The 15855-nt window shown below is 37.8% G+C and overlaps 2 protein-coding genes across 2 annotated transcripts; one reads left to right on the top strand and one right to left on the bottom strand.

Moving 5' to 3' along the window:
* Window positions 1-7301: 7301 nt before the first annotated feature.
* LOC147514930 (TIM-barrel signal transduction protein) lies at window positions 7302-13407 on the bottom strand. The gene is made up of 9 exons (XM_086585594.1): window positions 13233-13407; window positions 12302-12952; window positions 11251-11457; window positions 10594-10809; window positions 10227-10449; window positions 9463-9710; window positions 8682-8860; window positions 8321-8574; window positions 7302-7608 (listed from the first exon to the last, which is right to left on the bottom strand). The coding sequence occupies exons 1-9, from the start codon at window positions 13362-13364 to the stop codon at window positions 7457-7459; spliced, it is 2262 nt and encodes a 753-aa protein (XP_086441720.1). The 5' UTR covers window positions 13365-13407; the 3' UTR covers window positions 7302-7456.
* A 9-nt stretch (window positions 13408-13416) lies between these two features.
* LOC147514929 (F-box/FBD/LRR-repeat protein At1g13570-like) lies at window positions 13417-15572 on the top strand. Its single transcript, XM_086585598.1, has 4 exons — window positions 13417-14369; window positions 14454-14609; window positions 14717-14995; window positions 15359-15572. Exons 1-4 carry the CDS (start codon window positions 13560-13562, stop codon window positions 15476-15478), a joined length of 1365 nt encoding a protein of 454 aa, XP_086441724.1. The 5' UTR covers window positions 13417-13559; the 3' UTR covers window positions 15479-15572.
* The last annotated feature ends 283 nt before the right edge of the window (window positions 15573-15855 follow it).

The following is a 15855-nucleotide window of genomic DNA, read 5'->3' as shown; positions in this document are numbered from 1 at the left end:
ACTTCTTACCTCCTCATGATGAGCAACTTCGCAATTTTGTAAAGGGGACAAAGAAGGTAAAGTCTACCTCTAATTTTAAAGCAGCTGGCCTTCCTAACCCTAACAAACTTGTAGCACTAAAAAGGAAAAGAAATACTTCCTGTCCAAAATTACCAAAGGATTTGGCTCTTGGTGTAGGATTTTACATGCACAACAGGTTTGCCAATCAGAGATGTACTCGATTATCATATAGTATCCAATTTATTTCTAGTACATAACTGAAAATTGATGCAACAGTTAGTAAACAAACGACTTACCCAATAAGTTCAATCAATATACACTGCTCACAAACTCATTGTTCCGTGACAGAAAAAAAAAAAAAAAAAAAAAAAAAAAAAAAAAAACAACAACAACGGCTTAATTTGGCTAATAATGAATTTAGAATAATAACATGTCTTAAAAACCATGAAAATAGTAAAAAAAAATTCATTTAACATGTCTTAAAAACCATGAAAATGGAAAAAAAAGATTCATTTAAGAGATGGGGATCGTCTTACAGTGAGTCTAGAAGGGACTTTGAAGGTGCAAACGATTACAGCAAATCAAATGGGTAGTGTGGCTAACATAGACTACACCTAATGACTATGCTTTCCCCGTTTAGATGCAAAATGGTCTTCAGATTCATCATCCTTTTCCCTTGAAACAACATTATCACTCATTGTTTCTTCGGTCATGACTTTCATCTCCTCTCCTTGAACATTGCCAAATTCAATGATTCCTTTTTCTTCTCTTGCAACTCATTGCCTCTGTTGTTTATAAACCCATGTTGTTAATCCTCTGAGGTGATTGAGTCATTATGCTCACAAACTTCTTCGGTATTTGTGAAGGATAATGATCTCTTCGTAGAAACTGGATAATGAGATAATGAGCAACAGACTTAAACCCGAGTTTTGCAATCTGGAAAGAGTGATGAGTCGATGACTTAGAATGTCATCTCCAGTTGGAAGAAGAGAAGAATAAGAGAGAAGGTTTGAAGAGATGAATTTTTTTTGGAGAGTTGGGAGTGTTTTGTAGAATTGAAAAAAGAATAGAGAAAGAGGTTTTTAACTATTTTGGGCTACGATCAATTGAAATCGGCAAAAAAATGGTGTAGAATTCATTTTTTTATGTAAAATCTGATGTGTCAGTCTGAGAGAAAAAAGGGGGACTGACGTGGTCACTGCGAGCATTCTCAACTACTCAGTATTAATGGTCTTTGATAGCAGCGTATAAATTATATCAGCATGGATAATTTAGCATAACTTGGTTCTTAAAGAATAACAGCCCAAAGTGGAAATTATTGTTTGATCTGGCAAATGATGATCATAAGAAGCCAGGGTTTTGGGGGTTGTTTGAAGGCGGATATGCTGCATCTGAGAATTTCAGAAAGGACCTAGGAAAATTTGCAGAATAATTAGAATTGATGTATGCTTCTCGATTATGTGATCAACGCATTTCAACGGAACCTAGATGAGAGATTACAAAAGGAAAATAAGATCACTAATACTTTATCGAGCTTGGTTCCGGGTAGCCAAGTGACATGTTTATTAACATGAAAATAATCATATTTGTGAAGATGTCATCGAGGTGAAAAACTTCGGACTGTCAGAGGTATACTAAGATGGATGTTGGAAATCATGCCGAAGTTTCGACACACACACATTATTTTTTTTTTTTTTTTTCTTCGACGATAACCACCACCGTATCCATATAGCCCATAAAGCAATCTCATGTGCCAACTTATTCCCAGTTTGCCTGATCCAACAAAATTTGCATTCACTAATTCCTGCAACTAGAGTTTTAATGCTCCAGTATTATTAGCCAGTACTAGCATAACACTTATGCAGTCACCCTCGAAAATGACATGTTGTATACCCATCTGTATTGCCAGCATCGCAGCTATCTTTGCTCCTATGTACGCAGCTTGCTCAGCGTCCTCAGCAAGAAATTGCTTATATGCAGTCCCTTGGATGCTCCCATCTCCATAACGGCAAATGGCCCAAACAACTCCGCGACCCGTATTCTTGTTGAAATCACCATCAAAATTCAGCTTATACCAAGGGGGCGAAGGTGGAAACCAAATACTAGCTTCCTCATTCCGCGAGCCAAGTAACTAGCTATTGTTGATATCGGAATTAAGCCTTGCATAAGCTGCTTCACATTTTGTACTTCTGAGAATTGCATTGTGTAGCATTCTATTCACTCTTGGTTCATGGTGTTCCATCTTTACCTTGTTGCGACTCTTACAGATCTGGTACAACAATAAGAGGTTGTACATACCTCTTCTTCTTAAATATTCTTCCGTGCTCTCACACCAGCAAATGAATTCTTGTAGCCAATCTCTGACAGACCAATCGCTATGAAGGTCAACATGTATCATGGATTCAGAGACATACCATACTTGTTTAGTCCACTCACATTTGAAAAATAAGTGCTCAGCTGTTTTGATAGCCTTGTTGCAGAGTATGCATGAAACATCTCCCTTGAACTTGTGTTTATCCAGAATATCCCAAGAAGGCAACCCCCCATATACAATTTCCCGAGAAATAACTGAGTATTAGCAGCAACTTTAAGTTTCCACAGCTTCTTGAGCACCTTAGGATTAAAGGAAGAATTAGTCACTAACTCATCTTGCTTAGTAAGAAACCTATATGCAGTTTTGACTGATAACTTGCCATTTTTGGACGCCGGCCATATGATTTGGTCTGTGATAAGGCTTGGTCTGATAATAATAAGGTTTATGGAGTTCTTGATTGGATCAAGAAACAATTCTCCCAATCGATTTTGGTTCCATGAAAGGGACAGAGGGTTGATACGATGACTTACCGTAAGACCGGCTATAGATGGGTCAGGTTCGAGGTAATCTTTAAGCAAGATGGGTTTAGAAAGATGTGTAAGCCAGGGATCATGATATATAGACACCTTTGATCCGTTTCCAATTCTCCACAAACAACCCTCCTTGAAATCTTTCATGGTTCTGACTATACCTCTGAAAAAATAAGAAGTACCCTTAGGCAACACCTTCATCTCTGTCATATTCCACCAATTGGGGTAAATACTTTTTAACAATGCGACCATTTCAAAAGCTCATCTTTAATTAGTCGCCAACAATGCATGCTGATGAGTGCCTTGTTTATATCTTTGCTGTCGCGGAACCCAAGGCCACCTTTATCTTTGCTTTTGCATAACCGTTCCCAACTCAGAGTGTGATATGAGTTGGACATGTCAGTCCCGTTCCACCAAAAATTCCTGCAGATTTCGTCTAACTTGTTGGTGATTTTACAAGGCAACATGTAAGTACTCATGGCATAAATTGGAATTGCTTGAGCTACTGATTTAACAAGTGTAGTCCTACTTACTTGGGACAAGACTTTAGCCTTCCACCCTGTAATTTTTCTTTGTACTCTTTCAACCAGATATTCAAAATCAACACTCTTTTTCGGACCCAAAAGAACAGGTACACCAAGATACATTTCCTTTTCATCAAAACCTCTGACCTTCCATCTTTTCATGAGCATTTTCTTGTGTCTTGGATGAACATTTCCACTAAAATAGGCTCTAGATTTTTCAAAATTTACCGCTTGGCCAGAGGCACGGCAATAAGTCTTCACTATTCCCTTCATTTTTTGCAGATTCCGCTAGATTAGCTTTACAGAATATTATAGAGTCGTCGGCATGGAAAAGATAGCTTATCCCTGGTGCATTCCTCCTTATTTTTATGCCCGTTAAAATCTTTTCATCTTCAGCTTGAGCAACTAGAATATAAAGGTATGGAGAAAGAGGGTCTCCCTGCCGAATACCCCTCTCAGGATAAACCTTATCAAGCTGGGTACCATTTAATAACACATTATATGATACTATGCTAATACATTGTTGGATTAATCTCCTCTATTTTGCTGAGAAGCCTAACTTGCCCATAATCTGATCCACAAAGCACCACTCTATCCTGTCAAAAGCTTTTGCTATATCGAGTTTTACAACCATCCAACCTTGCTTATGTTTCTTCATCCTCTTCATGTTATGCAGGACTTCACTAGCTAACCCTATATTATTACCTATAGATCTGCCTTTCACAAAGGCACCTTGAAGCGGGGAGATAAATTTATGTAGGTGAGATTTGAGTCGAGTAGCAAGGATTTTTGAACAAATCTTATAGGTGAAGTTACATAAACTGATAGGTCTGAATTTCGATATATGGTCTGGGTTGGGAATTTTAGGTATCAAGGTGATGAAAGACTCATTAATGCAAGGGGTTAAGGTTGCAAAGGTGAAGAAATATTTGACTGCATTATTAATATCTTCCCTAATAATATCCCAATACTTTTGAAAAAAAACCCCTTGAAATCCATCCGGACCAGAGCTTTAAGAGTTCCCATACTTTTCACAGTGTTCCAAATCTCTGCATTAGTAGGGGCTTCAGTGAGATTAAGATTTTCACGGGGAGTGATACAAGGTTTGAAAAGGCTAAGAAGGTCTACATTTGGAAGAGGTTCATCAGAAGTAAAAATAGTTCAAAAATAGTCATTAACATTTGCACCCACCGTTTTTTCGTCAGTATGCCAATTCTCTGCATCATCTTTCTGTTTTTCTATCTTATTCTTCCTTCGCCTATAAACATTGGAGAGATGAAAAAATCATGTGTTTCTGCCTCCTTTAATCCAATTAAATCCTGCCTTTTGTTGCCAAAAAATTTCTTCTTTTTCTAGTAACTTTTGGAGTTGTTGCGTCAGTTCTTCAACTTTGTAATAGTTCGCTACATCATTCATATTACCAGAGCAAACAAGCTCCAACTCCTTTCGAACCTTTTTTATCTGCTGTGTGATAATCCCAAACACTTCCACATTCCATTTCTGCAACTTGGTACTTGTCTTCTTCATCTTATAATGGACATTTAAAGCAGGAGAACCAACTGATTTCTCTTTCCAAGTTGAGTCTATTGTGTCCTTGCAAGTAGGGTCATGGTCCACATCAAAAAAACGAAAAGGTTTCTTTGAGTTGGTTGTGGTGCCAGATAGATTAATAGAGGTATAAATAATCAGAAGAGGTAATAGGAATGTTTTGTACTGAGGCATGGGGAAATAATTCAAACCAATCCGCATTTACAAGCGCTCGGTCTAAACGTTCAAGTATATGATCACCAAACAAACGATGGTTATACCAGGTGTAATTAGAGCCTCTATATCCCAAATCAATGAGCCCCAAGTCGCTAATCATATCATTGAATTCAATCATGCTACGACTTAGATGACCATTTCCACCAATCTTCTCAGTCGGTGACGATATGGCATTAAAATCACCAAACAAAAGCCAAGGTCCTGGAATGAGGGTGGCCATATCTCGCAATTCATCCTCCGAGAGGAAACAGGTTCACCATAAACGAATAAGAAAAACCAATCACAATGAGAAGGATAAGCAGTGATTTTGCATGTTATATGATTAGAAGTAGCACCTAAAATGTCTAACTGCACACCGTCCTTCCAAAAGATAGCCAATCCGCCCTTCTTACCCATCGTTGGAACAATACATTGACCCCCGAACTTAATTCTTTTGCGAACCATCTCCATTTTTTTTTCTTGGACCATAGTTTCCGCCAAGCAAATCACATCCGGTTGACTTACTTGAATCAGGTCTGTTAGAGATTGAATTGCCGAGTGGGAACCCATACCTCAACAGTTCCATGCAGGGCCGGCTCTGGGGCAAGGCCAACTAGGCGGCCGCCTAGGGCCCCCGAGTCAAAGCCCAATAATAAGGCCCCTATTCAGTGCTTGGGTCCGGGGTTTGTCTACTATTATCAAATGATCTAGATACAAAAATGTTCACAAAGAGAGTCGAACCTGGGATAATTGTAGAGAAATTAGAGTAGCAACCAACTACACTAATTAATTTTGGATGCTTATTAGGCATTTAAAATACTTTCGTAGCATAAACAATAGGTTACTTAGGCCCTTTTTAAGAATTCGCCTTGGGCCCCAACAATCTCAGAGCCGGCCCTGGTTCCATGCTGTAATCATGGAGATAGAGGAAATATAGCTAAAAACTCAACATGCTCCTGTCCTATTCCAAATACAGAACTATCCAACAGAAGAAAAAATAACCCCACCAATCAGTCTATTAAAGCAACCACACAGACCTCACCACAAAATTACCACCGACAACAGAAAATTTTAGAGAAACAGCAGCCACCAACTCTAATCTAGAATCCTGGAAATGCAAATTCCGTAATCCAAAACCCAAGTTGTCTCCAACAAAACAAGGACCAAGATCAGCTTAAAAAGAGGATGATCTGTACCTGTACCGACTACAAAAAAGTGATATGGAATTTTATCTGGTAAAAGCTGATCTTTACCTAAAAACTCCCACAGAAGCACCACTTTAATAGCCCACAGAGAACACGCACAAACTATTTCAAACTTCAAAACTTGAATCCCCAATTGACAGACTTTCAGTCACCTGAATTTGACTAGCAATTTGAATTGGAACCAAAATATCACAAGAGAGGGGAGGCTTCTGTAACCTAACGTTCACTGTAGCAGGTAGAGTAATACATTGAGGAGGATATGTTCTACTGAAGATGGTCGGAGTTGACCTAGATCTCGCCGGAATCACTCTGGACAGGCCGTAACATTGGGATAAACTACCACCTTAGGCAGCACTGCCATCAAACTGGGCTCAAACACTAACCAGACTCAACTGTAAGAGATGAGAAGAATCACACTAACCAGTTTAGTTACCTCAAATAAGATTATGCTCAGTTGTCTTCTTCCCAAAGCTCATTCCTTTTTCACCTCACAAGCTGACTATCCGAGCACAAACCAGTCGACTTGAGTTCTGATCTTCTTCTCCATCTCTCAATTGATGAATTACACTCGAAAAACAGTGCCAATCGGTTGGAACTATAAAACTCGGTGCGTGACTCAGTCTGAATCGGCACTGATTCGGTCTGATTCGGCCCTAACTCAGTGCGTCGGGTGAGAGCATCCTATTAGTTGCCTTATTCTTTGACACACATGTTATAACAGTAACATGTGTGACTCAATATTACTCTATTGACGACCATGTTATAATGACACACATTATAACATGGTCGTCAATAGAGTAATACTCTATCAACGACCATTGTGATGACAGGATATACATATACTGCTTACCTAGAATGATCATTTCTATATTATCCACTTAATATGACATGCGAGACACCAATAGGTCCAACAACTAGAGGGTAGGTTTTAGATTTCAGTAAACTAGTATATGTAGAACGGTAGAGCTGGGTGTGACATTGCATGGAACTTCAAGTCTAAACAAGCATTTTATTGGATAACTTATACACGGTCGACACAAGATAGTATATAAGGAATATTTCATTTACTGAGACAACTGTCAGTGATAAAGAAGAAAACAATAAAGACATAATAGATGTACAAGACACAAAGCTTGAGCCTCACATAATGGAAATGGATTTGTATTGTTTGACAGTACTCGTTATAGCTTGTTCAACAGGAAGCCTCTCCAAGCTTGATGCACCATAGAACCCACGCACTTCCTTGGTTCTCTTCAAAACAAATTCTGCGTCACTTGGACTTGATATAGGACCTGAGAATCACAAAGAGGTCTTTTAAGGTAATGAAGAAACTACAAATTTGTAGAGTCCCATTCAGCTGATGAACCAAAACGCATCTAGTATGTGGTATGATGCTCCAGATAAACTGTAACATGTATTTCTACACTAGTTTAACCATAATCCATTTGAAGCTTAGACTTCAATTGTATACGATCATGAACTGAAAGAATATAAATGAAAAAAAGTGGTCAAGACCCTAAAAGTACAGCAAGGAATAGATTATTAGAACAGTAAGACAGTAGTGGGACTACGGTTTTTAAATCATCTGAAAAAGAAAGCTCAATGGGAAAATAAAAAAAATTATACCATTTTGTTTTGAAGTACCCAGCTAATACCTGTTTTCTGATCAAAATGATAGACTACTCAATAGACCGAACAACTAAGCTGATGGATGAGATATTAGAATGACAGTATGTCATGGTATGGCAGTTTAAAACCTAAGTTACATTGACACGGATAGGTATGTCCATATCCAACACGGATACGAAATGTCTGACACGGCAAAATATGAAAAATTGAGCTATATCACATACAATATGTGTCCGACATGGACTCTTGGATACGACACGGATTTTTTTTGAAATATGGCGTGTCCATGTTACATGGTTTAATATGAATCAATACATACTGAAAAATACTGCACATCCCTGCATATGTAAAGAAACATAAATCTCTCAAATGTACCTCCATGGCAGAGTACTATAATACTGGAATTAACTCCATGCGCAGCGTCTGCAATAGCTTGCACGCGAGCAACACTATCCTCCAATGAGATTGCTGTTTTAGCACCAATTGAACCTGAAGTTGTAAGCCCCATATGCGCCACCACAACATCAGCGCCAGCCTCTGCCATGGAAATGGCTTCGTCTTCATTAAAAGCATATGGTGTTGTTAAGAGACCCATCCTGTGTGCTTTCCTAATCATTTCAACCTCCAAGCTAGTCATGAAAGGCAAAAAAAAGGTTCGTTATAGAAAATCACATAAAATATCTCAATAAGTAATGAGGACAAGGTAATATCTAGGCGAAGTATTTGTGTGACCTACTTATATCCCATTCCTGTTTCTTCAAGGTTTTGCCTAAAGTTCCCATCAAAAAGTCCGACAGTTGGAAAGTTCTGCACCCCACAAAATCCAATTGATTCCAGCTGCTTGAGAAAGTATTCCATTCGGCGGAATGGATCAGTCCCGCACACACCAGCAAGAACTGGTACTTCCTTTACCACCTATAAATCTATTGGGAGTTATGAACTTGGAAAAAAATAAAAATTAGAAATAAAAACAGGGAAGCAGCTCGTGTAGAAAAAGCTTCCTATATGTTCTCGCTATAGCTATAGTAGTCGGTTTTACTACACCCAGTGCAATAAAAATGGGTCATATTTGACTCAAAACCTGACTAACCCACAATTAAAGTTTCACGGAAACGGGTCGTCCTTCAACTGAACCTAAAGCTGTGATTGTTAACTTTGTGAATTTATTTCAACTAAAACTGGGGATGATGGAAGGACTTGTAGGTGGTTCTACAATCAAAAGCTGTATCAAAGTAGGAGTATATATATCCAGTAAAACTTTTGGTGTTTATCTGAATTTGCATCTTCTTTCTAGAGATTTTGGCGGTGGAACCACCTATCAAGCAAAAACAGGATATTACAGTCACCATAATAAAGGGTACGTCATTTACAAGGATTTTGGTAGAATATGAATTTAACTTTAAAGGCAATCCTTTATGGCTGGTTACAAGTATCTTCAGATTTTTCTGTTGATAATAGAAAAATCATGCAATCTGTATCAAATCACTGCGCTAAAATAAGGTGTCGGTGAAACTCACTGGCAATACTTCATTAGCCATGTCAAGTACCACTGCATTTGCATCTGCAAAAGGCAATAGACCCGCCAAAGAACCCCTCCCTGCCATGCGAAAACGCCCTGAGTTGTACAGGACTATCAAATCTACCCCACCTGCTTCCTCAAACTTTGCAGATATGCCTGTCCCTGCACCAGCCCCTATTATCGGCATTCCTTTATTTATTTGATGTCTCAACTGTTGAAGAATTTCCCTAGTTCTTTGTAGTGTTTCTGTTCGGACAATCAACACTATAGTTGGCAAGTATTGAAACTAATTTTACTTTACATACAGCACAAACACAAAAAATAAAAAAGATGACAATACCAGGTTACATGTAGACTGAAAAAATATTTAAACAGGCAACCAACACGATGCAAACCACCTTCCAAGATTGGTACCAGCAATGCATTTAATAGACAGTTGTTGTCACCGAAGCTAAAATAACAAAGAAATAGACAAGCCAAACAGACAAGCCAAACAGACCATATTTTTTTTTACAAACATACTAACAGCCAGCCACCTCTTCATCAAAAGGAATAGTAGAAGCAATCAAAAAGATGGTAGGGACAAGCGGAAGAATATATGTAAGCGTGAAAGTAGCTTGTTATAGCCATCTATCAACAGTGTATCACAAAATAAACATAAAGATTTTAAAGGTGCACCACGAGTAAACTTCATCAGATTATCTTTCCAATATCTTTACCAGGAGAGAGTAGAAAATTTCCCAAACTGAAAAAGAAGATAACCTGGTCTTGCTTCAGGAAAATCCACTGGGGTTGAAGAAATGGTTCCACCCCCAGAAAAATCCTTTCTAGAAATGCATTCCCCACAAAGATCTTGATCAGATCGTGGATGCTCTTCCGTTCGAGGATCAAAATCTTTGGAAATATCGGGGCTTATCTCTAAGAATGAGTCTACCAATGCATTTGCAAACTCTGGATCATTAATATGATATGGGAACGCCTTGATCTAATAAAATAATAAACATAGGTATCTTTAGGAAATGACAGACATGATGGAGATAATTGAATTTGAAAACACATAAAACAGCAATGCATGACATAAAAGGAAAAAAAACGCACTAAATGCTTTAGGATGAGCAGTTAGTTTTACCTGGCGATCTTCGTTTGTCTCCACAAGCCTCTCCAATTCATTTAAAAGTGTAGAAGTAGCCTCAGGATCATAAAAGGGCTTTCCTAAATCATCCAGAGCAGAGATACCACTCTGTGGAAGGCACACATGTACCTTTGACGTTGACTTGTTTAGTTTTTCTGCTATAAAGGCGGCAAATTTCTTGTTTTCATCTGCTGTAGTGCGCATGAGCGAAACCTGTGGAGATTCAATTTAGTTTCAAATACAAATAGGAATGTCAACAAACTTTCTGGAGGTCAAGATGAACTTATTTTCTTCATTGAGGAGAAAGATAACTCAATTTTTTTTACTTTGGTAATTGAACTGGTAAAAGGTGCATCACTGTTTATATCAATGGAAGGCTAATTATTTATTGTGACACAAATCAGACAATAGAAGAATAAAAGAATTGAATTCAGAGCATCATATCCCTCAGCATATTCAGGGTTCAGTTTTGAACTCTGAATGGGTCACACCAAAGATATTAATATTTTGGGCGAAAAGTTGTCTTATTAAGACGAAACTGTCGGCCAAATTAAAATATTCAATAGACGGCTCATATCTGCTATTGCTGAGTTTTTTCTATCGAGTAAATTGAGAAAGAAAATAGAGTAACGCGAAAAAGGAAGCTTTATGCACCTGCTCATTGTGGATATAAATGTTTCTTTGGTGAAACTCAGAAGGAATAGTATGCTTGGCTCCGAAGTTCACCATATCCAAAGCACCTACACTGAGAACTAATGGAACCTTCTTTTCTATGATACTATCGAAGCGGGAACTGTCACAGGCCATGACACCTCCAACCACATAATCTGCAACTTCTGTTGTTGTGATATCCAAAACACCCTAATAAAATAAAATAAAAAGGAGTAAAAAATCAGTGCTTTGAATGAATAAAGAACCACAAGGAGAAAACATAACAAATTCTTGGAAGCCATGAAAAGCTTGATCTGAGTCAAAGTCAAAATTGCTAAATGGGCCACTATGCTAGCCTTGACTCAGGTTCCAAATATGATAAGGTAACTACTTACCATACACATAATGGGAAATTGAAAATATAATCTACAACAATTCTGAACACCAAAAATAGGTTGAGTGAGTGTTAACTTGTAACTCCTCAAGTCATATAGACGTGCAAAGACAAACCCTTGTACGTACACAAAAAACAAAGTTAACCAATAAAGAACTACAAGCAAGCAAGTTCTCAAGTCTGATTTTTATATCAAAGAGAAAATAATCCAGAAAACTTAATAATCTAGTTAAACAGAGCTGATAAAATTTGAAGTCAAATATGTTTTAGAGCACCGGGGCTTCAGATTATTGTGAAAAAAAAAATATCATCTTCATCCTCTCCGTTTACTTCAAGTAATAATGAACAGCTTTTAAGTTTGGATAATATGACAAGAGACTAAATTTGATTAAAGATGAATCTCCTAGGAACATGATTCGACACGGACACGTGGATACGTATCCGACACGGATTTTTTTCAAAATATGGCGTGTCCATGTAACCTAGGAAATTGGTAGATTGGTCATATATGTAGTAAGTAGTAAGTAGGATTCATCTCGCGGACTTGCAGCTACTTGATACTGCAAATTCAAAAGTTAACTAATTCTACCAAACCAAAAAACACTCGCTCTAGAAAGTTAAAATAATACATGTTTCAACTATAGTATGTAACTCTTGTACCTGTATGAATCCTCCTTTAACAAGATCCTCCAAAGCCCTGCCACCAACTCCAGTCGCATGGAACACCATCGTCTCATAACCTTCTTTCTCTAGCCTTTCCTTGACAACATTTACACAAGAAGTTGTAACACCAAACATAGTTATACCAACAGTGAGTTTTTCATTTTTCCTAGTAGTCTCTCTAAATCCCGAAACTCTCCCAATAACCATTCCAGCCACAGCAGCCCCAGCATTAGACAACACGACCCGACTAACACTGTTAATCCCACAAATATCAACCACAGAGGGAAACAGAATCAAATCTGAGGTTCCGATATAAGGTTCAGTATTACCACTAGCTACAGTCGACACAATAACTTTAGGCACTCCAATTGGAAGAGTTTTTAAAGCAGTGGATATCAAAGATGTTCCTCCACTGCCACCTAAGCCAATCACACCACCAAGACCTTGATCCTCATTAGCTTTCTTAAGGAAGTTTTTTAATGCTTTTGTCATTATTGCTATTGCTTCCCCTCTGTCATCTGGTTGTTTCTCTTCTGGTCCAAAATGGTGAGACAGAAGCTCGTTTTTATTAACAAATGGAAAATCACCAAACCCATTTGTTTCCTTATTATGATGACTACATGAAACATCAACAACAGTCACTTGTACCTGCAATTATAAAACTTAATTAAATGTTGCACTAGAATAATTTTGAAATGGGCTACCACGAGGATATCCCTATAGGGATGAGTGTTTCGAGACCGTTGGATCCGATCCAACGGTCCGAAAATCAAAAACAAAAAAAAAGAGAGAATATGGATTTGTTTTTGATTTTCGGACCGTTAGATCTCGGATCCAACGGTCTCTGGCTGGCGTCCCTATAGGGATATCCTCGTGGTAGACGAACTCAATATAAATTATAAAGTACGTACGTTAGAAATAGACGTGCCTTGAAACAAGAGTTGTTGGAAAAGGTTCCAAGATTGGATCGAACTGAATTAGCCAGATATTTAAGCTCGTCCATCTTTGTGTCCACTGTTCCTATGCAATATAATTTGATAACCTTTCCAGTCGCACCCATTTTTTTTTTTTCAATCTTGTCTATTCACACTGAAGAAAGCTCAACTATGAAAGAAGTTGGCATATGAGATTTGACTAAAGAGTTGCATGGGTGCAACTCTGCTAAAACGGTGGCCCAACTGGCAAGTGGTATATATATATTAGGCCATACGTTTTTTCTCAAGAAGAGAAAAGAAGTTTTTTTCCAGAGTATATTATGGCGAGTGATGTTGTCCATATCGAGAAGAAAGCTAGCTTTGAGAGTTTGGATAGGATTAGCACTTTGCCTATAGAAATAATCGATGAAATATTTCAGTTTATGCCGATAAGAGAAGCTGTGAAGACAAGTTGGTTATCAAGAAGTTGGAGGTACAAATGGATGTCCATGCCCAATCTTGTATTTGACCCTCAATTTATTGATCTTGTGAATTTTGTGAATAATATTCTCCGTCTTCACAATGGTATGATTTCAAAATTTGAAGTCAACGAATTCGTGGAAAAGGAATGTCCGTATGTTGATGAATGGATTCTAGTTTTACAGAGAAAAAACGTGAAGCACTTGGTTCTCAAGTTCAATGAATACAGGAGCCCCGTCTATGATGTGCCAACATGTCTCTTTTCGTGCCAGACATTGTGCAAATTGAAGTTGCAAGGATGCATACTGAATTTACCAACTCAATACAAAGGATTTAGAAATCTTACTGATCTTGAACTTGTTTTTGTGACCATAACCAATCAGTCTTTTGAAAATCTGGTTGCCAAGATTCCACTTCTCCGAAGGCTGAGTATCTGGAATTGTGAATCTTTAACCTGTTTCAACATTAGCGCTCCAAATCTTAAAACGGTTCGTCTGTGTGGGGTTTTTGAGAGCATCAATTGGCGAAACACGCCAAATGTAGGAATTGCAACCCTCGCCACAAGGCGGCCTTCTGGCTCTGGGCCCACTACTATAGTGTGCAAGCTAGATGATGTTCTGGGAGGGCTTAGTGGAGTTCGATGCATGGTTATACGTCATCCCTTCCTGGAGGTAACATATTTTCATGGACCAAATTAAACTTTTAAACATACTTGTTTGCTAAACTGGTTCTTGTCTGTTATTGCTGTTGCCCAGTTTCTGTCAATGGATACTGCACCAAAGAGATTAGCTATTGATTTTGATCTTCTCAGATATCTCAAATTATTTGTCAACTTTCAAGATATGAAACAAATTGTGGCCGTTCTATGCTTGTGCAGAAGCTCACCACGTCTGGAGGTATTGGATATTACTGTAAGTCTCCTACTAGAAAATTTTGCGAACGTCCAAACTTCATTTTTTTTTGGTCTATTATGAGATTAAAATTGATGTATATGTTTATTTATTTTTTTCATTCGTAGGTCGTCTGGAGTGGCCAGTCTCTGCTTTTATATGAAAAAACCTTTTGGGAAGCACTACTACAAAAGGAAAAGAAGATTTTCGGTCGCCTTGAATACGTGGTATTAGTTGGATTCATGGGAGGACAACGTGAATTGCAATTTATACAGTTCGTCTTGCAGAACTCTTCAATGCTTAAGACCTTTAAGATCCAATGGACGAAACCAGCTCTCTCGCAGGATGAAAAGTTGCATGCAGTGGAGAAGATGATGCAATTTGAGAGATCTTCAGCCAAGGCAAAGGTCATATTCTCCAACAGAATATAGGATTTCAAATGATTTGCTCATATTTTGGGATTACTGGCCAACCTTTTAAAGAACACCATTTATCGGCTAATGACTTTCTGACTGTATATTATCTGAAAGACCTATTAGTTTCTTTCAGCTCTAGATTTTTTCAAACTTCAGTCGAGCAGTAAGTTTGGCTTCATGAACTAAATTATTTAGTTTCTTACTTTCTTTCATAATTATGAGAGTTTTAAACCATATCGTTGCAGTAACTATCAATTTTCCCTCTTTAGTGTGGCACGTGTTGTGATTGTTAGAGATTAGTGATTAAAAATGTGGATATTTTGATGAAAATTACTTACCATTTTGAGGGCGCAGGGTGGTAGGGAAAGCACGAGGCAAGAAACGCATCATATCCATTTGGTTGATACTGTCGTGGGCAAATATCGTCAATTCGATATTTCAGCGATTATTATCGATATTTTGTATTACAATTGATATGTTGGCGGAAAAAGGAAAAAAGAAGAAGAGGATGGACACATGTCAAGAGGGGATTGGTCCAAACTATTATAAAAGAACTATAAATAGACTAGCAAGAAAAAAATTAATTCATTGGAGATCATTACAACAAAATGGAAAACTGAGAGTAAGAGAGAGAAAAAAAGAGAAAATTGTAACCGATATTATTATTCAAGAACAAATATTATTTCAACTCGATTTCAATCTTGATATTTCATCTTAGCAATTCATTACTGTTAATAATGATTAATTTCTTAGAGCACTACATTGGCGTCGTCTGGGTTCAAAGACAAAGATCGCGACTGTGATTTCTCGTTGTCTTTTTCTTTGGTTGAATCCATTAATTGAAGTTTTTT

This window comes from Coptis chinensis, chromosome 2 (assembly GCF_015680905.1).
Source record: "Coptis chinensis isolate HL-2020 chromosome 2, ASM1568090v1, whole genome shotgun sequence".
Lineage (NCBI taxonomy): Eukaryota > Viridiplantae > Streptophyta > Magnoliopsida > Ranunculales > Ranunculaceae > Coptis > Coptis chinensis.
The sequence above is the reverse complement of the archived record's forward strand: the minus strand, read 5'-3'. Positions and strand labels throughout refer to the sequence as shown.

What these genes read in the sequence shown, in the direction of transcription:
- LOC147514930 (XM_086585594.1), bottom strand. Translation starts at nt 13,364, where the DNA reads ATGGGTGCGACTGGAAAGGTTATCAAATTATATTGCATAGGAACAGTG. An exon ending in TTTTCCTGAAGCAAGACCAG is followed by an intron (nt 9,711 to 10,226) that starts GTTATCTTCTTT and finishes TTGTCCGAACAG; the next exon opens with AAACACTACAAAGAACTAGG. An exon ending in TGGCTAATGAAGTATTGCCA is followed by an intron (nt 8,861 to 9,462) that starts GTGAGTTTCACC and finishes ATAGATTTATAG; the next exon opens with GTGGTAAAGGAAGTACCAGT.
- LOC147514929 (XM_086585598.1), top strand. Translation starts at nt 13,560, where the DNA reads ATGGCGAGTGATGTTGTCCATATCGAGAAGAAAGCTAGCTTTGAGAGT. An exon ending in TACGTCATCCCTTCCTGGAG is followed by an intron (nt 14,370 to 14,453) that starts GTAACATATTTT and finishes GCTGTTGCCCAG; the next exon opens with TTTCTGTCAATGGATACTGC. An exon ending in GATCTTCAGCCAAGGCAAAG is followed by an intron (nt 14,996 to 15,358) that starts GTCATATTCTCC and finishes TTGAGGGCGCAG; the next exon opens with GGTGGTAGGGAAAGCACGAG.